We start from the raw sequence: 25,483 nt of genomic DNA, 5'->3' as shown, positions 1-25,483 counted from the left end.
GCAGAGGAGGTGAGGGAGCGTGACGCAGAGGGGCGAGGGAGCGTGACACAGAGGGGCGAGGGAGCGCGACGCAGAGGGGGCGAGGGAGCGCGACGCAGAGGGGCGAGGGAGCGCGACGCAGAGGGGCGAGGGAGCGCGACGCAGAGGAGGCGAGGGAGCGCGACGCAGAGGGGAGAGGGAGGGCGACGCAAAGAGGGGGGGGCAAGAAGCGTGACGCAGAGGGGGGAAGAAACGTGACGCAGATGAGTATATATATATATATATATATATATATATATATATATATATATATATATATATATATATATATATATATATATATATATATATATATATATATATATTGTTGTGGATTCTCACCACTCCGGCGTGTGGATGACCGGTTTTAGCTAATTGCGGCCGCGCGCCCACCGACCGTGGCAATACAGTCGCAGCTTTCGGATCAACGCCGAAATCCAGCTATGGGTGTGTTTTTAATCACACCGTAAATCAGCCAACTATTCTGTCCGCACCCGACAGGGTCCGATCGCCAAATTGCCGATTTACCTAAGTATGAACGCAGACAGAAATGCCGGGGATTTACACCTCAACGGAACCTGCTTGAAAACAGCCGCTTAAGCAGCTCGCTTCGTTTGCAATTTGCCGAGCGGTGTATATCGCCAAGCCCCGCCGGATCCGATTACTTTATCGGCTATTTAAAAGCCAGCTAATATCCCAAACGCAATACGGCAGCTCAATTGAGCGAAAGGACGCAACAAACAAGTGGAGATTCAAACAATGACATTTATTTATACACCCGTAAGCAGTCATACACGTATGCAATCAAACACGTATGCAATCATGTCGTCAATAAAGCAATGCTGGAAGGAGCAAGACAAAGAACTACAACTGTTCTATTTATTATGTACACTTATTACAATTCTACTTAAGGACATGACGCCACAACGTTCATACAAAGAAAAACCCCAGGAAAGGAAAGGTCAGAACTGGACCTCGTGGGCCTTTAATAGTTCACGGAGCTGTGGAGACCGCAGGAGCTCCGAGAGGCCGTGCTGGTTACTTGCCACCTTCGTGGTGACTCGCTGCTTGACCCTCGACGTTTCGTCAATACGGCAGTTGGCGCTGCGCGACTTGCTTGGCCCAGGCCCCGCCGTGCGGCCTGGTGGTTCGGGCCTAGCCGATGACACCTCCGAGGAACGAACGGGCCTTTGCTCTTTCGAGAGTTGATGCTCTTTTAAGAGCCCGCCCGTTCCTCAGCGTTGGCGATCTCTCTCCGGCTTTCTCCACCGACTCGCAGTTCTGCCGGCACAGCAGGCTTGGTTGCGTTCCGACGACCCCGACTGTCCTCCACTGGACTCGAACCTCGCCGGACTGCTGACTTCCTCCGACTCGACGCCAGCTCGACTCCAGACTTCCATTCTCTGCAGCTCCCCGACAGACTGCTTGCTTGGCGTTCATCGCGCCTTTATATGGGGTCCATGACTGAGTTTGATCTCTCACCTCTCACCCCCCGCTGGCTCCGCCCCTTTTGCGATTCTGATCCAATCTCTTCGCGAAACGCGGAGAGAGCGGACGTGGGTGAAATCATCAGCCACGCGGAGGTTGCAGGAATCATCGGCTCCTGCCCCAACGAGGGAGTTCCCGCGTCTGGTGGCAGAGATGTTGTTCGTTGGGATTCGCCGTGGCTGGCGAAAAGATGGCGGCGTTTGTGGAGATGAAGGTGAGGCGATGTTGAGGAGTGTCTTGGTTGGCGCTGTGGTGGGGATGGCGTGGTTGTTGAGATGTGGTTGTTCCAAAATAACGAGCAAAAGAATAACGGCCGACTCAAAGATCGCATCCCGGTTACACAAAAAATAAACCCCTTTACGCATCGGTGGGGAAATCTAATCTGAACACACACTTATCGACATAACTGATCTCTGGGAAGCCTGAATGGTATTCTGTGAATTTCCACAACCGTAACAACATATATATATATATATATATATATATATATATATATATATATATATATATATATATATATATGTGTTGGAAGAGGTGGAGATAGTGAATCTGGAAGTGGGGTGGATCAGTAAGGATGAAGTGAGGACTGCTATGAAGAAGATGAAAAGTGGAAAGGCGGTTGGCCCAGATGGTATACCAGTGGAGGCATGGAAGTGTTTATGAGAGATGGCAGTGGGGTTGTTAACCAGATTGTTTAATAAAGTCTTGGAAAGTGAGAGGATGCCGGAGGAGTGGAGATTAAGTGTGCTGGTTCCGATTTTCAAGAATAAGGGTGATGTGCAGAGCTGTGGAAATTACAGAGGGATAAAGTTGTTAAGCCACACCATGAAGTTGTGGGAAAGAGTAGTGGAAGCTCGGTTGAGAGGAGAGGTGATGATCTGTGAGCAGCAATATGGGTTTATGCCAGGAAAGAGCACCACTGATGCGATGTTTGCTTTGAGAATGTTGATGGAGAAGTATAGGGAAGGCCAGAAGGAGTTACATTGTGTGTTTGTGGATTTAGAGAAAGCTTATGATAGGGTGCCAAGAGAGGAGTTGTGGTATTGTATGAGGAAGTCGGGAGTGGTGGAGAAGTATGTGAGGATGGTGCAGGATATGTATGAGGACAGTGTGACAGCGGTGAGGTGTGCGGTAGGAATGACGGACCGGTTTAAGGTTAAAGTGGGATTGCACCAAGGATCGACTCTGAGCCCTTTCCTGTTTGCAATGGTGATGGACAGGTTGATGGACGAGATCAGACTGGAGTCTCCATGGACTATGATGTTCGCGGATGACATCATGATCTGTAGGGAGAGTAGAGAGCAGGCTGAAGCGAGCCTTGAGAGGTGGAGGTACGCACTGGAGAGAAGGGGAATGATAGTCAGTAGGAGTAAGACGGAGTACATGTGCGTAAATGAGAGGGAGGGTGGTGGTATGGTGCGGTTGCAAGGAGTTGAGGTGGGGAAGGTGGATTGGTTTAAATACTTGGGATCAACTGTCCAAAGTAACGGAGAGTGTGGGAGAGAAGTGATAAAGAGAGTGCAGACAAGATGGAGTGGGTGGAGAAGAGTTGCAGGAGTGATTTGTGACAGAAGGGTAGCTGCAAGAGTGAAGGGGAAAGTATATAAGACGGTAGTGAGACCAGCTATGTTGTATGGTTTGGAGGCGGTGGCGCTAACAAAAAGACAGGAAGCGGAGCTGGAGGTGGCAGAGTTAAAGATGCTGCGATTCTCGTTGGGAGTGACGAGGATGGATAGGATAAGAAATGAGTATATTAGAGGGACAGCGCAGGTAGGACGGTTTGGAGACAAAGTGAGAGAGGCGAGATTGAGATGGTTTGGACATGTGCACAGGAGGGAAACAGAATATATCAGGAGAAGGATGTTGAAGATGGAGCCGCCAGGCAGGAGGAGAAGAGGAAGGCCAAAGAAGAGGTTCATGGATGCGGTGAGGGCGGACATGCGGGTGGTTGGAGTGTCAATGGAAGATGTGGAGAATAGAGCGAAATGGAGACGGTTGATCCGCTGTGGCGACCCCGAACGGGAGCAAGCCGAAAGAGGAAGAAGAAGATATATATATATAAATATATATATATATATATATATATATATATATATATATATATATATATATATATATATATATATATATATATATATATATATATATATATATATATATATATATAGAGAGAGAGAGAGAGAGAGAGAGAGAGAGAGAGAGAGAGAGAGAGAGAGAGAGAGAGAGAGAGAGAGAGAGATATATATATATATATATATATATATATATATATATATATATATATATATATATATATATATATATATATATATATATATATATATATATATATATATAGAGAGAGAGAGAGAGAGAGAGAGAGAGATATAGATATAGATATAGATATAGATATAGATAGATAGATATATCCTTTTACGTTGATTTTGCAGAGCGTGTTTTTGAGAAAAAGCATATTCTCAGTGGGGGAGATTGGAGGTTTGTATTCTTTTATGCTGTTTCACTCACCAACAGTCATTTATATCAGATGGCTCTGATGTTGTGTCACAATGACTGTCATCATTTACCTCTTCACCAGTCCCATCACATCCCTCCACAATATCAGGTGAGATATACTCCATGGACGGAGGGTTTGGGTGGAGGGGAGCTTTAGGAGGAGGAAGAGGGGCTACTTTCGGGAGGGGAGGAATGGGTAGCTGTGTTATGGGTACGGAGAGAAGGGGTAGCTATTATTTAACTGTTGTGGCTCAGTCGTGTTGGTAATATCCAATTCAGTAGTTAAGGGTAGGGGGATTTCTCCAGAAATGTTCTCCAAGACTGAGAATCGATATTTTTTTGTAATGAGGAGCAAGTAGAGATTTGGATGGTAGGGGTCGGCATCTCAAGGAGATTGGGATGGCCCAGGCATCTGCCTGGCGGATGGCCAGACGGAAACCCCTGGAGTACTGATGGAAAGTGGACACAGCGACGTGCTGCTGACTGCATCATCTGCGAAATCAAGGTCAGAGATCTTGACATTCCCAAACGATGCACCGCAGCTTGATCTCTCCGACATCCTCCCCAGAATCCAGTCCATACAAGTGCTGAAAAGTGTGGGGGCCAGTACACACCCCTGACAAACTCCAGTACCAACTGGAAATAAGTCAGAGATGGTACCACCACATCTCACAGCACTCTCAGTACCAGAGTAGAGTTGAGACATCAGATCGATCAGTTTTGTTGGCACCCCACGAAGACCAAAATTCCTCCAGAGGGCATCCCAATTTACTGAATCGAACGCTTTACAGAGATCAACATAGGCTGCAAGCAGCCCCTACCGAAACTCTCATCTGTGTTTGGTGAGGACCCGAAGGTCAAGGATACTGTTACGGATTCTCACCCGCCAGCGTGCGAACGACCGCGTTTAACCAATAGCAGCCGCTTCGCCCAAAGGACGGACAATCCAATCGCGGCTTTCCGGATCAACGCCGAAAACCAGCCACGGGTGTGTTTTTAAGCACACCACAACCTTGTCCGTACTCTACCTGCTCCAGGGTCAATCGCCGAATTGTCGATATACCTAATTAATCGCGCGGGTAGATTACCGAGAGATTGTACCTCAACGGGACTGCTTGGAAACGAGCCGCTTAAGCAGCTCGCTTCCTTTTGGGATAACTGAGCGGGGTATTATCGCGAAGTCCCGTTGGACCCGATCACTTTACCGGCTATTTAAAATCCAATTATATTCCGAGTGCAAGATGGCATCTCAATTAAGGATAAGACGTAACAAACGGGGTTCATTTAAACAAGCACATCTATTTACGAACAACACATAAGCACGTATAAACAATGATGCAGTCATGCAGGTATGCAAAACACGCATGCAGTCATGTATCAATCCAGCAAAAGTAATGCAAAAGAGCTACTACCGTCTATCTATTATGTACAGTCACTTATACAGTTCTACTTGCGGACATGGCACCACAACATTCATTCAAGAGAAAAACAAAACCCCAGGGAAGACGAGGGGTACTCTGGACCTCTTTGGGTCTTTATTGTACGGAGCCGTGTAGACCGCAGAGGCTCAGCGAGGCCGCGCTGGTTACCTTCACCTCACTGGGGCGACTCGCGATGCCCCGTTCCTACGGCCGCTGTCGTGACCGCGGTCCGGCCCAGGCCTCGTCTGACGGCCTGGTGATTCGGGCCCAGCCGGCAACGCCTCAGAGGAACGAACGGGACTTATGCTCTTTCGGAGTTGATGCTCTCTTTAAGAGCCCGTCTGTCCCTCAGTGCTGCTCGGACTGTCTCGAAGCCCGATCACCGCAGACCGTTTGATGCTGGCTGGCGACCTCTCCCCGTCCCACACGAACGCGCCATTATGCGTGGCACGGCCGGCCTGCTGTGCTCCCCGCTCCATCTCCTCGGCGAACCCGGACTTCCACTGCCCTCCACTGGGCTCGAACTCCGCTCCTCACACCGCTCCAGACCCCAACCGACTCCCCGACCGGCGCTCTGCGCGCTGTGTTATAGGGTTCGTGAGACGAGATCTGATCTCCGCACTTTCACCTCTGACCCCCACTGGCTCCGCCCCTCTCGCTCTCCTGATCCGAATTCCGAGGTGAGGTTCGGGGCGAGCGGACGTGGCAGGAATCATCAACGCTGAGGGCAGAGCGGACGTGGTAGAAATCACCGTCGCTAGGAACAAGGAAACCACCGCGTTTGTTTGCAGCGACCTTGCCGTGGCCGGCGCAAAGATGGCGGCGCCCGTGGAGTTGAAGGTGAAGTGATATTGTTTCGTTGTTGGGTATTGGGGGAGATGTGGTTTGGGAGATGGTGGCTGTGGTTGGCGTTGTGGAGAAGGTGGTTGTGTGAGGGCAGTTGTGGAGGAGGTGGTTGTGTGAAGGCGGTTGTGAGAGTGCTGTTGGTGGTGGAGGTGGTTGTTGTGAACGGTTGTGAGAGCGCTGTTGGTGGTGGAGGTGGTGTTTGTGAGCGGTTGGTCCAAAATAACGACAGTAAAAGAAAAATGGCTAACTCAAAGATCACAGCCCTGATCACACAAATAATATCCCATTAGACAACAGTGGGGAAATCTATCTGAACACAGACTTATCGGCATAACTGATCTAAGGACCTACATGGTGCTCTGCGAATTTCCACAGCCATAACAATACGATCAATAATTGTCCTCTTTGGTGTAAAGCCTGACTGCTCTGGGCGCTGGTGCTCAAAGAGATGGTGGCGAACCCTATCAATAATTATTATCCGAGCAAAAACCTTGCCCGGCACGAAGAGCAGAGTCAGCCCTCGGTAGATGTTGCAGTCCTGGCGATCACCCTTCCCTTTCCAGAGAGGGACAACAAGGCCCCTCTTCCAGTCAGTTGGGATGATGCCTGTGTTCCAGGCAGAGCACAGAACTGCATGCAACGACTTGAGTACAGCATTTCCACCAGCCTTGAGAAGTTCAGCATGGATGCCACAGATCCTCTGAGCTTTACTCCATTTCAACTGGTTCACCACAACCTGTGTTTCCACAAACGAAGGTAGATCACAGTTGATTGGAGGGTCAGCAATATGGATAGGAACACCCCTGGCATCCAACTCAATCGCTGGTGGATCAGCCTGGTATGGCCGCTCAAAGTACCCGGCCCAGCGGGCCTTCACTTCTGACTCCTCTGTCAAGAGCCCACCACCCTCTGCTCTAACTGCAGTACGCCGAGGGACGGGCTTGGAGGAATGCAATGCGCAAATTCCCCTGAAAGGAGGACCAGAATCACCTGACCATAGGTGATGGTCTTCTCCCTCACAGATTCCTCGCACATAGGCCTCCTTGTCCACACTAAAAGAATTATAGTGAACAAAAGAGAAAGGAAAAAAATACAGAAAGAGGCGATAAGATGAAAAAAAACGACAGAAACGCCACACTGACCTATATACACATCCACACATCCACCATGACACCGCATCCATTGCAGAAATCGCCACCAGTTGGTGAGAGGGTGGGTGGGAGAGGGAGAGAGGGAGAGAGAGAGGGAGAGAGAGAGGGAGAGAGAGAGGGAGAGAGAGAGGGAGAGGGAGAGGGAGAGGGAGAGGGAGAGGGAGAGAGAGAGAGAAAAAAAAATGAGAATATTCCTCTTCATATCCTTGAAGGAGTGTGCTTTATAACTTTCACCTGTACTTGCTCGTTTAATTATAGCGCGTGCGCTGTATACAATTGCACCGAGTTTGAAATGTCCCCGGTGTCTACCACGTCTCCGGTGTCCCCCCCCCCCCACGTGTCTCAAGACAGCCAATTACGGCCATCCGGTAGATGGCAGTGCGTAACCTAGACGGAAATGGCGGCAATTGACGGAAATACCCGAGTATTTCAATGGAAATTTGTGAAACTAATGTGTTATAAATGCGAAAACCATTGAATTTATTGCTTGACGGAAAAAACCCAGAAACGCTCCCCTCTCATGTCCGAACGAACGAAAGACGTCATTTCCGCCCACCATCGCATTTCGCGCCGAACGCCGAATGCTGAAAGCTAAGTTCTTCTTATGCCATCATTCTTTTGCGGCCTCCTGCCACGCTGTATCGAACGATTTCATTCCTTCTGTTATATATAAAGGTGCTTATCACAATAATAACAAGATTTTTACATTTCAAATATTAAGTACGCTTTTTAATTGTTTTTCAACTGAAAAAGCATAAATTGCATATTTTAACGTTAGTGTACTCATTTGATTCACCACACGCGCTGTATTGAAGGGTTTCACTTGTTTGCTTCTGCTGAAAACCAAAACTTTTCCTCTTTCTTGGAAACCTGCATAAGTACAGCCTATTGGAAAGAAGGGTGATCGTTCAAACACCTGTAACTGCCATCCTTTTGCTCTCACTTCTGATCTTTCCAAACGTTTTGAACGTCTTCTCGATTCTCATTTCCTCAAGCATCTTCAATCTCAGTCTTCAATGTGGCTTTCGCAAGGTGAGATCTACCGCTGATATCCTTTCCTATATTACAAATGTCTGCTCTTCTCTCGGAGAGATTTTGGGGAATCGTTTGTTGTTGCCATTGATATCTTGAAAGCTGTTGAGAGTGTCTGATCCCCAACCTCCCGTGTTGATTTTCCTCCTTCACTCTGCTCTCTCTCTCTCTCTCTCATTGCTAGCTTTCTCTCTGGCCGTTTTATCACCATAATTTATGAAGGTTCAACATCTTGCTCCTTTCCCACCAACAGTGGTGTCCCTCAGGGTTCTGCCCTGTCTCCTACACTCTTCTTTCTTCTATGAATAACCAAATGTACTCGTATGCTGATAACTCAACATTACCTTTCTCTACATTTTTCACATCCGCTCCATCTTCTCTTTATCAATCAACATATCATTTCATCACAACTACCTCTATAAATTCAGATTTGGAGAGAATTTTTAAGTGGGGAAATGTAATCAATTTGAGATCATTCCTGTACTTCTAAAACTCAGTATCCTCCTATTTCCCTTTTCTAAGACTCTTCTCCACTCTCCCATCTCCATGAGCTAAACCACAAAAATACTTGGCAAGCCACCACCTCGCATGATAATTGTTTGGGATTGGAAACTCAATGGTAGGCCGTTATGATGTTTGTTTGTTTCCATTCACCGCTAAACTCAAGAATTTTTTTTTACTTCTCATTTCTTTCAGAATAGTTATAACTTTCCCTTTTCAACAGACAGATTTTCCAATTCCTCAAAAACTCAGATTTTTGCTTCTCCATCTCTAAAGTTGTTTTTCATTTCCTTGATGAGGACTATGCAGTCTGTGATTGGAAATAAAAATTAAACTTACAATGGAAATTGTTGAGATTGTAAAGTGAGTTTTTGTTTCTAATATATTGTGATGAAGTGTTTTTTTTGAAACCTTTTTTGAATTTCAGTTTTTCAAAGCTTTGTTTGTAAACGAATTGTTTTTGTTTCAGATTTTATTGTGAAAGTGAAGGTGAAGTCCGAGTTTGTCGATTATTCGTTCCCTCAAGACGAAGGTTTGAACCTCAAACACATTGTTGTTGTTGTCCTTTTATTGTTTACGAGGAAAAGTATCCGTTCCCAGTGACGGGGAAACGTTGAAGTTGATCTTTAAATTTAAATTATTTCATGCACTTAAAAAAAACATAAGGTCATTGTGTTGCACTCTTGCCAAAGCTCTGAGGTACTTATTCCGCCCACTGTGATATGGTGGTGAAACACAGGGTGGCGAAGGTTCATTTTGTCAAAAAAAAAATAGGGCAAAATATCCTGCTTGCAAAATAAAATTTGACATCAACATTATCCATGCTCGTTCTCCCGTCATTTAAAAAGTGAATGTTGAGCTTTTCAAAGCAGCATGGGAAATGGCCGCTGTAAATGGGAGACCGGTGAACATGCGGACAGACACCACGGTTCGCAACATATATATATATATATATATATATATATATATATATATATATATATATATATATATATATATATATATATATATATATATATATATATATATATATATATATATATATATATATATATATATATATATATATATATGACTTCCCTTCCAGGGAACGTCAACAAAGAAAGACCATTCTGCCCATCAAGCCTGCACAAAACCTGTGACTTTTTTGTATGCAGGGTTGCTAGAACACAGTCATGGAAGAGCTAGAACACTCAACAGATCAAGACGCAACAGGACAAACAGGACAGGAGAGAGAGGAAGGGGGGGGAGCATCAACAGAAAAGTTGAAGGACAACATCGAGGTAGACTAGAAAGAAATGGGTGGACAGGATGGATACAAAAGGAAACTTCTCTCACCCTCCCCCCTCTCTCTCTCTCTCCTCTTCCTCTTTCCCCCACTGTCTTCCCTTTGCTCCACTCTCCTTCCTTTCCCCCACTGCCCTTCCTCTCCCCCTCTCCCCACCCTATCACCCACTCCACTCTCTCTCACCCACTCCACTCTCTCTCACCCACTCCACTTTCTCTCACCCACTCGACACTCTCTCACCCACTCGACACTCTCTCACCCACTCGACACTCTCTCACCCACTCGACACTCTCTCACCCACTCGACACTCTCTCACCCACTCGACACTCTCTCACCCACTCGACACTCTCTCACCCACTCGACACTCTCTTTCTCACCCACTCGACACTCTCTTTCTCACCCACTCCACACTCTCTTTCTCACCCACTCCACACTCTCTTTCTCACCCACTCGACACTCTTTCTCACCCACTCGACACTCTCTTTCTCACCCACTCGACACTCTCTTTCTCACCCACTCGACACTCTCTTTCTCACCCACTCGACACTCTCTTTCTCACCCACTCGACACTCTTTTTCTCACCCACTCCACTTTTCATCCCTCCCTGGATGTCAGTGCTCTATCCTTTTTAAACCGATTTAATTTCTTTTTCCATTGTTTTTTCACTTTCACTATTCAGTCATTACGTTTTTCATATTTGATGTACCATGCCCTTTACAGCGCGTGGGTCCACTGTAGTAGCTTCATGAGCAAGGGTTATACTGGGTGGTTTGTCATTGTCTTCTCAGCAGTAGTTTGGGCAGGACTTGTGGTGGACAGGACACCCAATATTACGTCCATTGGAGGGGCGGCACACACACTGATGATTCACCCCATCTATGAAACACCAGGATGAGAGTTTATTGCTGGGCCAAGATTCAAACCCAGGCGAGACAACTTCGGGGCAAGTGTGCTTACCTGTCGGCCAACCTGTCAGCCCCATTCCTGTTTTTTATTGAGTATATACAAATCGCATTCCAAACGGTAATAATGATAATGTGGATCCTGAACATATAGCTTGTGCTCTAATGAACACGTTTTGAGTTCTTAATAATTACTCCGATTTGTTTTTAACGTTTTTCTTGAGATAAATATGGTCTTTTGATTCAGTCATAGCATTGTTTCGTTTCAAGAATTTGTTTTTCTAAACAGGTTTTATTGTTGAAGTGAAGGTGAAGTCTGAGTTCGTGGATGAATCATCCTTTCAAGACAAAGGTCGAAACCACAACAACATTCTGCTTGTCACATTGATATGGACATTGATGAGTGTACATTGTACGGGAGCTTGTTTTCTCTCTCTCTCCCTCTCTCTCTCTCTCTCTTGAGTTGTTGTTGAACTTGCCTTAAAGCCGTGTACCAACTTAACTTAGCTCAATGATAAACCAAATTCATTCAACATGATGAATCGTCACAAGATTTGTCGATACAATTTTGAGAAACGTTCACGCCTCAACTGTTGTGACGGAATCTGTCTTCCATCAACTTGCAATCCCATTAATGGGGATAACATCAAGATACAATGGGATGAGATATTTTTTTCTGGAATGAGAGCTAACACACAACACACAGCAAGGAGGGCAGGAGACGAGGGGTGGGAGAGGGAAGGACAAAACAGTGGGGAACAGAGACATTAGATCTGTGGAAAGGAGAGGGATGGGGTGGGGAACACGGAGTATACAAGATGGACACGACAGGGACTTTCAGGAAGGAAAGCAGGGAATTTGAAGGAGGTGGGGTTGAGGTGGATTAATGGGGGTATAAAAGATCGTGGTTTTGGATGGGGAAAAATAAGAGGTGGTGGTGCGTTGGTGAAAGGTGGTGAACAGCTGTTTTGAAGACCTGGAGGGAAGAATGAGTTTGAAGAGAGTGTGGGAGTTTATTCCAAAGACGGGGACAAAAGAGGAATGAAAGAGTGAAGGTGAGTAGTGATTTGTGATTTTGGTAGTTTTACCATAAGGGGCTTGCAGGTGGACCTTGAGCGCTCTGCGGAAATACAGGGGTGGTGGGGTGGACACATCGCAGACAGAGTGGGGGGGGGGGCACGACCGGAGAGGAGACAGTCGAAGACAGAAAGACCACCAACCTGCCTGCGGTGAGAGAGTGAGAGGCCCAACGACAGCCTCATGCCTTGGTTTCCTAAATGCCTTGGTTTCCACAGCGTGAAGCTGAGAAAGGTGAGAGGCAGGAGCATCAGCTCAGAGGGGAGAGTAGTACTCCACCAGGCTGTGGACGAAAGCTTTGTTTGTGGTCAGGAGCTCAGGTGGGCCGAGGAAGGACTTTGCACAATGGGGGATTCAAAGTCCGCGACTGACTTTGGAGGCCAGGTTGGAAATGTGCCTTTCCCAGGAAAGATCATTGCAGATAGTGCGACCCAGAAGCTTGAATGAAAGGACTTCTTGCAGAGGATTGTTGAGAAAGTAGATTGGTGGGTGAGGGGGGGGGGTGGGTTCCAAATGGGCCTTTCGGAGAGACATATTGAGAGTGTGAGATTTGTCACGATTGAAAGGCATGTTCCACGTGTTGGACCAGTTTGTGATTTTATTCTGATCTGCAGAGAGTGAAGAAGCTGCTGCTTGCCGGTCTGAGGGTTGACAGATGGTACGGCATAGGGTGGAGTCATCAGCAAAGAGATAAAGGGGATTTTCCAGAGAGTTGGAGAAATCATTGATGAAAACCAGAAAAAGAACAGGGCCCAGAAGGCTACCTTGAGGAACTCCAGCCTGGAAGAGAGTTTGGTGAGCAGGGCAGGGTGCCAGACCGTGTCAAAAGCACGCGATATGTCTCTGGATATGGCTATGATTTCATGTTTGGCATGAGGACCTCCATCCATTGTTGGGAGAGTAGATGCAACATATCCAGGGCAGAGTGACCTGGTCTGAAACCAAATTGATGAATGGAAATCAAGCCATTGGAGAAGAGGAAGGATTTGATATCTGAAGTGAAGATGAATTCCATAGCCTTGCTGATGATTGGGAGAAGGCTGATTGGTCTGTAGTTGCAGGGATCTGTTTTTGCACCTTTTTTATGCAGGGCAGTCATGTTTGCTGATTACCAAGCAGATGGCAGATTATCTTGAGCAAATGAGAGGGTGAATAGAGTAGAGAGAGGGTGAGCAAGAGCAGAGGAGCAGGTTTTTAGGCCACGTGGGCTGATGCTGTTTGGACCGGTTGCAGAATCTGAGTCGAGGTTTGAGAGCAAGCTCTCCACTTTGTCAGATGAACAGAACACACAGTCCAGGGACAGTTGGGTGCGACTGGGTAAGGTGGGAAGAGAAAACGATGGGTTTCAGCCACAAGATTTTGATGCAAACACTGAGTTTAGGCATTCAGCCTTTTCACGTGCTATATCAGCAGTGTGGCCATTTGAAGGGATGGAGGGGGAACATACACCAGAAACAGATTGATTAGACACCACCAGGATTTGGAGGAGGGAGAGATGTTTGAGAGTTCAGACTTGAGATTAGAAAGATGTTGTTTTCTGGCTCTCCTGTGGGTAGACAAACACTTGTTCCAAGCTTTATGGAAGGAGATGAGATTACCCTCAGTTGGGTTTGCTTTCCATGAGGAAAAGACTTTGTTGTTACAGATGTTGATGGGAAGCTGATGGTTCATCCTGAACTTGTGCATTATCCTCGCAACGGTAAGTATTCCTTCTTTGAATCTCCGTGCAATACGTTGTGCTGAAGTGATTGAGGTGTGATGTGTTTTTTTTTTCTTTTCCTCTTGGGAAAAGGCTGGACATACAATTTGTTAACAGACAGAAACTTGTTCAGGACATCAGTCCAATGAAGTCTTTGTCTAAATCGACAAAACGTAGCATGCACACACTATTTCATCATAGGATGAGATCATAATCACCACAGAGTCCATTATGCGAGAGATTATCCCATTCATTCCTTCCGGTCATTCCCAACCCCTTGCTGTGGTTGTTGTGGCAATATCTGATGCAAATTGTTAACCTCCGCCATCGAAGATGTATGGAGGTTACTGTTTTCACTCCTTTCTGTTTGTTTGTTTGTTTGTGAACACTATTACGGAAAAACTCCTCGACGTATTTCGACGAAACTTGGTGGGGGGGGGGGGTTAGGTCTGGTCCAAGGATCATGCCATTAGATTTTGGACTTGGTCCAAAATCCAATATGGCCGCTATGGTGGCCAATTTGAAAAAATATTTGAATTTTTTTTTTTTGCATTTCTACATGTTTTAAGTGATTTCCAACCCCCCCCCCCAAAAAAAATTGTTAGAGAAAAAAAGTTTTTTGCAACTTTTTTTTCAAGAAAATTTCGATTTCTTTTTTTCTTGCATTTCTACATGTTATAAGTGATTTCCAGCAAAAAACATGCCAAAATTATTGCGGCTGATTTTGGAACTTCAGGTGTAGTGGGGCCGCTTCACCCAAATATTCAAAAGAATTGTGCATTTTCTGATACAAGCACCAAATTTGGCACAAATGTACGTTAATATGTTGCGAACATTTTCAGATATTGGGCCACTTGAAATTCTCTCTTTATGTCCGCCATATTGGATTTCAAAATGGCCGCCACTTGAAATCTCCATTTGCTATTATCTCTGGACGTAATGCAGCTATTGACTTGATTCTGGTATCTAAATGTATGTTTTTGGGGGCAAGGAATCCAATGGTACCATTTTCAACTTAATATTATCTATCACAGTCTGTTATATAATTTTATTTGGAAATTATCTCGGCAAATATTGGATTCAACACAATACTTTGAAAAGAATGTCTTAGTTCTGTAAATATAAATAAATAAATAAACTATACTAAATCACAAGTAACAACTCAGACAAGCTCATATATACTGGCAGTCTAAAATATAAATTATATATCAAGTGACTGCAGCAGCACTGTACATCCTGCAACACCGTGCCTACAACCACTACTGTCTGGGAGAAACCAGGGATGCAGAGGACCTTCCGGAGTTTGAAGACTGGTCTTGCCAGAGAGGAGAAGACATCCCCCAGTTTCACTACTGGGCAACAGTGCTGGAACTAGAACTGTTGGTTCTAGTGTATGTGCGTTCTCTCAGGCAGGGGTCGTTAATGATGTACCTCGATGCTCTGACAGAGCTGGTCCTCTAGTTCCATGCACTGGATCACACCCACTATGCTAGGTGGATACCAGTGCACCTGAAGAACATGGCCGAACTCACCATCAAACACCCAGATGTAGCCAGGAAATTCAGGGAAAGCCACTTCACCGTTCCGAAAACACAGAGGGTGTTCTCTTCAATCCCGATTGACCAGGCACATGAGCAGAATAATGCCTGCATCAAAGGAGACGGTGGAGCAGTTGGGCTCACTGACAACCCTAGTGCCCTACGTCACTGGATGGTTGCGGGACCAGAAGTTGCCAGGGTGATCGAAGAATTCCAGGATGGGAACCAACACTGGAGACGGCAAACAGCAGACACACGTCATCATGATCAGACGCCAAGTGTACAGGCCTCATTTGTGAAAGATGTTCGCTCTCTCGTCGGTGTCATAGAGGAGATGGGCAACCCATTCGAGGAGGAGAGTCAGGATGTCGTCAAACTGGACACAAAGGAGATTGCAGATCCTGCTGCTGTGGAGACCGTGATGAATGCCAAGAGGATTGGCCAAGAGCAGTTCGAGGCTTTCACCAGAGAATGTCTGTTGGACAGAACAAAGGCAGTAGACGCACCCATTCCTCGTAACAAGCTGAAGGTGTTCAGCACTTCCACTCCAAGAAGCCAGAGCATAGGTCAGCAACAGCTCGCCTCCATCAAGAATGACCGTGAACTCTTCGCACGCCTGTACATTGGCTGCCAGACAAGGGATGGAAACCTTGAGGAGTTCTTTTGTCACGAGAATCAGGCATGTTCTCCTGCATTGTCTGATGGTGGAAGCCTCTGCACTGGTACCAAGAGTGATCTCCTCACATGCTTGGAAGAAGTCTCCGACGCAAAGACAGAGACTCCTGTCACGACCTGTATTGTGCTTGATGGAGCAGCCATCGTCCAGATGCTGAAGCTGGCTGCATCAAAGACCTTTGAAGAGTATGCGCAACAGATCTTCATCCCATATATGTCCACGAAGCTGCAAACAGTGTCACACCTGGATCTGGTCTGGGATACTTACCTTGCTGATTCACTGAAAGGTAGTACACGTGCAAAGCGGGGACAAGGTGTGCGGAGACGTGTGGTGGCTGCCGCAGCCATACCAGGAAACTGGTAGAACTTCCTACGAGTGGACAGCAACAAGACCGAGCTGTTCAGCTTCCTCTCAGCAGCTCTCATGGAATGGTTTGACCAGGAGGACAAGCAACTCGTCATTACTGAGGGAGAGGCAGTGCTCAGCAAGCCACTACTGCCAGATCTGACCTCACTCGCCCCATGTAACCATGAAGAAGCTGACAGTCGGATGTTGCTGCATGCATCTCACGCAGTCCAGCATGGACACCATGCAATACTCATCCGGACTGTAGACACCGATGTTGTGGTGCTGGCAGTGTCCCAGTCACAGGAGTTGCAACCAGAAGACAAACTGCGGCTGGCATTCGGAACAGGCCAGAGTTTCCGATACCTAGCAGCACACGAAATAGCAGCTGGATTGGGACGAGAGAAGGCTCGTGCACTGCCAATGTTCCACGCTCTAACTGGATGCGACACTGTGTCTAGTTTTCATAGACATGGCAAGAAGACTGCGTGGGCAGTCTGGACGGTACTGCCAGAACTCACTGAGGCGCTGCTGCTGCTGTCCTCTGCACCTCGTGACATACCAGATGATGCAATGCGCATCATCGAGAGGTTCGTGATCCTGTTGTATGATCGAACCAGCAAATGCACAGACATTGATAAGGCCAAGAGGAAACTCTTCGCAAGGAAGAACAATGTGCAGCTCATCCCTCCAACGAAGGCAGCTCTGGAGGAACATGTCAAGAGGGCAGTGTATCAAGGTGGACATGTGTGGGGTCAGATACTGCTGCCAGCACCAGAGCTCCCTCCACCAACCAACTGGGGTTGGTCAAGGACTGGAGAAGGACAGTACACACCTTACTGGACCAGGCTAACTGAGGCAGCTCACAGCTGCATTGAGCTGGTTTCTTGCAAGTGCAAGAAAGGGTGTGTGAGGCGCTGCAAGTGCAAAAAGGCTGCCCTTCAGTGCACAGCCCTCTGTGTGTGTGAAGGGGACTGCACATGACGATGAGTCAACAACATACATGTACTTGTGGCAATGCTGAACTTGTTAACATGACACTGTTTATGTACACGTATCTTCAGTACCGGTATATACCTAGCCTCAGATACCAGTACACCTAGCCTCAAATACTAGACCATGTAGCATGTCAGTATTATAACTAAGACATTCTTTTCAAAGTATTGTGTTGAATCCAATATTTGCCTAGGTAATTTCCAAATAAAATTATATAACAGACTGTGATAGATAATATTAAGTTGAAAATGGTACCATTGGATTCCTTGCCCCCAAAAACATACATTTAGATACCAGAATCAAGTCAATCGCTGCATTACGTCCAGAGATAATAGCAAATGTAGATTTCAAGTGGCGGCCATTTTAAAATCCAATTTGTCGGACATAAAGAGAGAATTTCAAGTGGCCCAATATCTGAAAATGTTCGCAACATATTAATGTACATTTGTGCCAAATTTGGTGCTTGTATCACAAAATGCACAACAGGTTTGCTCTGCTGCTACACTAGTGGATATACCCATGTAAAATCAATTTCTGTCTCAAGGAATGAGACGAATGAATTGAGTATGTAAAAGGGAAAGTTGCAAAATATAACTCTGTGAGCACTGTTGACGTCAAATTGAATGAATAGGATATCAGGTTCACTTGAGTGACCTTGCAGTATTGGCGGTGGAGGTTTTGCACTCTACCGAGTGCTCCCCCTCTAGTTTCTTCTGTATTTATCTTTTCGATCACAAGCACATATTTAATGGTCATGGAACATCCGAGTGAAATAATAAAATGTAGTCTAAATTGTAATTACAATCAAACTGTCGATCAATAAATTATCCTTCAAAATTCATGTTCTTCGATTCTAAACACTCATCACAGCCATAATACATACAAGTAATAATAAAACATTTTTTTTCAAAATGTAAAAGGCTATGTGGAGGGATGATATGTCAAAAAGAATGTGAAGGTGGGGATGGTCACAAGAGATTATTTTGTGAAACCATTCCTACATCTTTCCGTGAATAATGGTTGTTGCCTGTCCATCCCTCCATCCATTTGCAATGATAGTACATGTTGATTGTTTTCCATGTACAAATTTAACCAGTGATATTGTTATGTTTGTGGGGTCGATGGAGGAATCTCATAGAAAAGGTAGGATTGTATAGAGTAACTTGGTCCATGGACATGAAGGAGACATCTCGATGTAACTCGGTCGGGAAACTGTGAGCTTAAGTGTTACGTGTCACCACACGGGGGGTGGTGCTGTGTTAATTAGGTAGGGTTTAAGGATAATTTCTCCCTGTATGTGGTTGTCCCCGTGACCTTTTCCTACGTTTTTTGCACTTCAAGACCGGCGATAAAAAGGAATCACATCCTTGGAACAACAACAACAACAACCGAGCCTGACATTTCCAGACAGGTGGGAAACCCCGCCTCCAGGAATGACAACTAAAAAAAAAACACGCCCCTGGAGTGGATGATTAATGGGCGTGACGTCAGAGAGAGAACAAAGGGAGTTCGGATCGGGATGGGACAGAAGCCAGTGAGGAGATGGCGGTTGGAAGAAAAGGGCATTACAGCTGGCTTTCCCTCAACATGGTGAAGAAGACTGCGCGATTCTCGTGTTTGTGCTGAGGCGAAGTTGCTCATGTGATGGAGCAAGATGCTGGCCATTTACTGTTTGGCTGGGATGTGAGACCATGCCTCGAAGCCTCTTGTTGGCGTTTGCGTCCATGCAGAGCGTTGGTGCTGCCTAAGCAGTCTCCTTGGCTATTGGGCACAATATTGGACGGGTCGCCACTCCGACACAGGATACCAGCAAGCTGGCACTCATTTTGCCGACCTCAGAAGGATGACAGGCAGAGTTAACCCCACCTGGTATTAATTCAACAGCCGAGTGTTGAGTATCACTGCCTGAATTACCTCCCATACGCTTGCCTCCGAGAGAGCGGCTTTGTGCCATTTTTGGATGTGTTTTTCCTCGCAGTGACGATGCGGTTTGGCGAACCTCAAGCTCCAGAAACTCATCTCTGGGCACACAGCTAAGTGCCGAGAGAAAGGGTAGGGGGTGCTACCGGATAGGGTGGAACAATGAACTCCTTGAACTTTATAAACACTCAGGAGAAGAAAAAGAAGGGGCCCCTCCTGGTGCACTCACCCCCTCCCAACCACATTTTGTATATACGTAGTTGACAAGAATAATCGGGATATAATGTTTATGTTACGTGTATCAGTGAGAGAATGCGTCGGATTCGCGGAATGACGCATTAGACGACAAATTAACTGTTTTCTTGTTGCATGCAGATTTTAGACTGCAACAAGGTTCTCTATATGACTCATGCTGCTCTTCCTTCTGGATGCAGACTCAGGAGGATCTGAAGAAGGAAGGTGGGGGTAGTTTTGTGGGAAAGCCTTCCCGGGGGTAACTTTGTTTAGTATAATGATAGTTAATTCTAGAATGCATGTTTAGCGTATGAGGTCGGGTAAAATGACCATATTATGAAATGTCATTCTTAGAGCAAGCGACTGTGTCAGCCTTCCCAACATGCGCATCTCAAAAACTGCTTTCTCCTGAAACCTTTATAATGTTTTTTTCTCTCTGTAGTCTGTCCTACATGTTATGATTGAGGATAAACTGGGCCGTGGGCACCAGTCTTAGAGGTAAATGCTGCCGCACCAAACCTCCCTCCCCACCATCATCATCTGTCTTGGTGAAAGCTCATGGTAGGATGCCCCATCCATGAACAGGGCTCGCCAGCAAAAAGCAGCCAGGTGGGGTTGTGCAATGTCGTCAATGTGAGACAATAAAGGGGGAGAAGAGATGCACTTCGTCCTGATGGGAAAAGCTGCGTAGGATTTTGTGGTGTTTTCCATCGGCACGGTCTGCCTGCAGCACCTCCCCTCCCAAACCGCAATGCTCACCATGCACCGCGACCAGCCGAGCCCCATGACCTGCCTCTCCATCATGCCGGTTCTCATTGTGCTGTGCTTGAGTGCGCGAACTGTTTTCCCGTCAGGCGGGATATCTCCTCATGGATATCTCCTCAAGATCCGTCTCACCAGTGATGGTACTTGTGTCTCGTGATTCTTCTTGTCTTTCTTTGTGGAATGTCTGAGGCTTTTGAAGGCTCAGTTAAGTTAAGCAGCTCCCGCTTGTTCGATGCTCGAAATGCTGGAGGGGTTTTGTGTGTACAAATAATTGTTGTTGCTTCCTCTATTTCTTCCCATTTATTGAAGTACACCTTCACACGTTCACTTGTTCTTGGAGTGATCAGGTTGTTTTGATCGCAGGCCACATCGGTTTTAAAAGACCTGTTGGGTTTGTTGTGGTTCGCGCCCAGTAGGAAACGTATCCGCATCCTAGCGACCATCGCTCAGGTTGCTAATTTAGTGACTGGGCATACGGTTTCACCAGCGCCTCACTCGATTGACTCAGGTGTTCCACTGTAGTAGGTAACACAGCAAATCGGCCCGAGACCCTGCTCGGAGCACCAGAATCAGGTGGCTGGTGTGACTACTTTGACCACGGTCAAACAACTAGTTTTCCAGACAACTAGTTTTCTCGTTCCTACCCTTTTGTTGTGATTACAGAAATGTCTCAAAATCTGGATTTTTGTTTTTCTTCACATTTTCATTTCTTATTATAGTGCTCAATGTTAGTTGAAATAAAGTGTATTTTGTATTTGAAGCAGAATAACATTTTAATTGCTAAACATCTGGATTCTTTTCTTGTTTATTGTGTTGGAGGTTAGACCGTTGCATTTCAAAATCGTTTTTAATTTTTTTTTTTGTATTCATTTTATCGCTTTCCTGAAATTACATGAAATTACATGAATTCACATTGTTTGTAGGTAAAGTTCATCCTGTGAAGATGGAAATTTTTACAAGTGAACCATGTGATTCTCCTTCCAGAGAGCCAAAGAATACTCGTCAGCTGCTTGAAGGTAAGCAGAGCAGCGCACAGAACACACAGCACAGCTCTTTTGTTCCCTTAACGAAGAAATGCTTACATTCGACATCATATCGAAGGATGGATCCACTTGAACAGTGTGCATGTTGAATATCAATGGTTAACCTCTGTTTTATTTCATCAGAACTGTTTTCTGGGTATGTTTGTTTTTTCAATGTTATTTGTGGTTTGGACCTCTTACACAAAAACTCAAACACTGTCGGAGCTAGTTTCCAGCTTGCTCAGCTGAAGGTGGCAATGTAGAAAACAAGAACAAAGGAGAATAAATGGCCTTGAGGTTAACAGGGATATAAAGGACGGGTTGTCCGTGCATCTCTCCATCCATCCATTATCGTTTCCAACCCCCCCCCCTCCACCCCCCAACCACACACAATAACTTATGAACTACTGAATGGATTTCAACCAAACTTGGTACAAGTATTGACTGTAATTGAAAGATGAACCGATTAGACTTTGGTTTTAAAAGGTCAAAGGCCTTAGATCATGTGCCCTTTAATTGGAATCCTTGTTACTGCAATAACTTGTGAACCACTGAAGAGATTTTAACCAAGCTTGGTGTAAGTATGGACTCTAATGAAGATAAACTGATTGCATTATGGGTTCACAAGATCAAAGGGCAAGTGCACTTTGGTCATGTTTTCACACCATTACTCAAATTTTAAGTATCGGTCTCTCAGAATACTTATCTCTCTTTTCTCTCTTGTACTGTCTTTCATGTGACCTTTAATTGAAGTCAAATGGAACAGTAGGTTGACAGTTTATGCGAGCAGAGGCATATAAATCAACGTGTTCATGTCAAATTATATTTCTCGTTTGCCATGTTGTACAATAAAGATGAAAGAGTCGGTCTTTCTCATTCTTTTTGAAGCCCTTCATTGGGCTGACTCTCGATGGGAGCGAATGATCCAGGCTACAAGTTTTTCGACCATGCACTCTGGCACACTTTGGTCTTTTTTGCAAATGGGCCTAATTTCCTCCTTTCAATCAGATTCAGTGGTGTAATGAATGGAGATCGTCTGATCTGAGCCTGGGAGGTCTGCGGTTTGAACCCCGGCCGAGTCATTCCAAAAACTTTAAAAATTGCACGTGCTGCTTCCTTGCTTGACATTCAGCATTTCAAAAGGATAGACCATGGACAAACAACAATAAGTTGGTAATAATAGTGCAGGGACCTGTGTCAATGTTCCTTGTTCAATCACGTTTAATGAAAATCATGTTTAAATTCGACTTTCATGTCCACCATTGAAAGCATATAGAACAACCAAGTTAGTTATTGGGAAGGTTTTAATTTCCTGCCATTTATGGAATGCTTCTGATGTCGATTCTGCCTTGTGAGAGATTAGTACAGATACAGGACCAATTTTAAATGAAATAGATTACATTATGGTTTTTTGGGGTTTTTTTTTTTACGTTTCACAGCAATAGTGATTTATTGATGTTTTTATGAATTGTTTTTGCAGAGAATCAAATGAAAATGGTTTCTTGTTCCAAGTCAAGTTCCCACTTGTTTGACACACAAGTTTCATTCAATCAGAACATGACACAGACTTCTCATAAGGAAGTCAACAAACATAGCCGTGTTCCAACCAAGAACAACAACTGTATTACCACCTTCAAGAAAACTGAAAGGAACGAGAAGCCGCACAAGTGTTCTGTTTGCCAGAAAACTTTTAGTTCATTTGCATATGTGAAGAGATGTCAAACATTACACAAAGATGAGATGCCATACAAGTGTACTGTGTGTAGCAAGGAATTTTCTTGGTTCTCATCTTTGAAATCTCATCGTGTAAAACACACAGGAGAGAAGCCTCATAAATGTCCTGTGTGCAGCAAGGATTTTTATTGGTTATCATCTTTGAATTATCATAAAGGAAAACACGCAGGAGAGAAGCCTTATAAATGTTCCATTTGCAGCAAGGCATTTACTACTTCATCATATTTATATCGACATCAAAAAATACATGTGGGAGAGAACAAGAATCCACTCAAGTGTACCGTTTGCAGTAAGGATTTTACTAATGTCACGGCATTGAAAATACACCAAAGAATACACACAGGAGAGAAACCATACAAGTGTTCAGTTTGCTATAAGGATTTTACCAATAACAATGATTTGAAAGTGCATAAAAGAATTCACACAGGAGAGAAACCTTACAAGTGTTCAGAATGCAGCAAGGCATTTAATCAGTCGTCAACTTTACGTCAACATTACAGAATCCACACGGGAGAGAAACCTTACAACTGTTCACAATGTGGCATGGGATTTAAGCAGTTATCACATTTACGTCGACATCACAGAATCCACACAGGAGAGAAACCTTTCAAGTGTTCACAATGTGGCAAGGGATTCAATCAGTTATCACATTTATGTCGACATCACATAATCCACACGGCGGAGTGGCTATAACAAAAATATGCCATACAATGACAATCAGTCACAGAAAATGACTAAAGGGACACAGATACCTTGTAGACTCAGGTCTAATTCTGTGCGACCACACCGAGCAGCTGGAGTGTGTGCTGAAAAGGATAATGACTGCACTTTCTCCAATGAGGAAGGGGATCCCTGCCTTACAATAGGACAGAGATTGACACCAAAAGCGAAAAAAAAGTGTCGCCTGTTTTATAACCAACAACTACTAAGTGCCAGCCGAATCAGCGAAGATTAAATGAACGTAGCTGGAACTTAGAGGAGAAGGAAATCGTCCTCCACTGCAAAGCACATTCTGCCCATAAAGCATGGGGGGCTAATGGTGAAGGAGAAATTTGAGTTCTGAGAGAACTTCTTCCCACCGTTTGAAACCCGCAAATGGAGATGAAAACCAACGGGAGAAACCATTCAATTGCCCCGTGTGCTGCAAAGCGTTTGTGTGCTCTTCGTATTTATATGTACATATAAAATACACAGAGTAAAGAAACCCTACAAGTGCTCACAGTGCGACAAATCATTGAGTCACTCATCAACTTTACGTCAACATCACATAATTATATATGGAAGAAAGTGTGGACATGGCAAACAAAGCATTGTGTCTGAACATGGTGCTCAAACACATAAAGGAAAAGTCGGCACTTTTGATTGAGGTTTCGGTTCCCAATAACTTTGGACTAACTGCTGCAGAAATCAGGAAAATTACCAAACACCACGATCTGAAAAATGAGGTCCTGAGGATGTGGAATTTGAAGAAAGCTGAAATTGTACCATTGATAGTCGGATCTACAGAAATTATAAAGAAAACCCCGTACTGAGTCCTTAAAAATAATTCCAGGGAATATCACTCCCAACTACCTACAAGTGGAGGCAGTCAGAGGTTTCGTGAAGATTTTGAAAAGAGCCCATGGAACGAGGCTCTTAGAACAAAGTTTCACTGTTTTTTTTATACACTGTTGAGGCTCATATGATAGCTAATACACAGAAACGCACAACAAGGAGAGCAGGAGACAAAAGGGGTGGGAGAGAGAAGGACAAAAACAGTGGGGAACAGAGACATGAGATCTGTGGAAGAGAGATGGATGGGGCAGGGTACACAGGGTAAACAAGATGGACACTACTGGGACTTTCAGGTCCTCACACCACAGGGACTTTCAGGAAGGAAAGCAGGGAATTTGAAGTCGGTGGGTCTGGGGTGGTTTAGCGGGGGAAGAAGAGATCATGATTTTGGATGGTGGAAGATAAGAGATGGTGGTGAACAGTTGTTTTGAAGAACTGGAAGGAAGAGTGGGATTGAAGAGAGTGGGAGTTTGTTCCAAAGGCAGAAAAAAGAGGAATGAAAGAGTTAAGGTGAGCAGTGATTCTTGATTTTGGTAGTTTCACCAGAAAGGGGTTGCTGGCGGACCTTGAGCACTCTGCGGAAATATGGGGGGAGGGGGACATATCTCAGACAGAGCAGGGGGAGCGAGGCCGGAGAGGAGATGGTAAAAGACAGAAGGACCACCGACCTGCCTCCGGTGAGAGTGAGAGAGCCAAAGACTCAGCCTCATCACGTGAGATGCCAATGATCTTAAATGCCTTGGTTTCCACAGTGCAAAGCCGAGAAAGGTGGTGAACGAAAGC

The 25,483-nt window shown here is 45.3% G+C and overlaps 1 protein-coding gene across 1 annotated transcript in view; it reads left to right on the top strand.

Moving 5' to 3' along the window:
- LOC147009157 (uncharacterized) overlaps positions 1 to 25,483 on the top strand; it is a 95,301-nt gene that overhangs the window by 13,416 nt on the left and 56,402 nt on the right. The window contains exons 3-8 of the mRNA XM_085862986.1: positions 9,420 to 9,482; positions 11,430 to 11,492; positions 13,863 to 13,916; positions 19,767 to 19,850; positions 21,314 to 21,406; positions 22,893 to 23,836. Of these exons, the coding sequence (XP_085719112.1) occupies positions 9,420 to 9,482; positions 11,430 to 11,492; positions 13,863 to 13,916; positions 19,767 to 19,850; positions 21,314 to 21,406; positions 22,893 to 23,836 (1,301 nt within the window). The remainder of the gene's footprint in view (positions 1 to 9,419; positions 9,483 to 11,429; positions 11,493 to 13,862; positions 13,917 to 19,766; positions 19,851 to 21,313; positions 21,407 to 22,892; positions 23,837 to 25,483) is intronic.

Source organism: Eptatretus burgeri, chromosome 17, assembly GCF_056783735.1.
Source record: "Eptatretus burgeri isolate ZD-2024b chromosome 17, Ebu_testis_v1, whole genome shotgun sequence".
In the NCBI taxonomy this organism is placed as follows: Eukaryota; Metazoa; Chordata; class Myxini; order Myxiniformes; family Myxinidae; genus Eptatretus; species Eptatretus burgeri.
The sequence above is the reverse complement of the archived record's forward strand: the minus strand, read 5'-3'. Positions and strand labels throughout refer to the sequence as shown.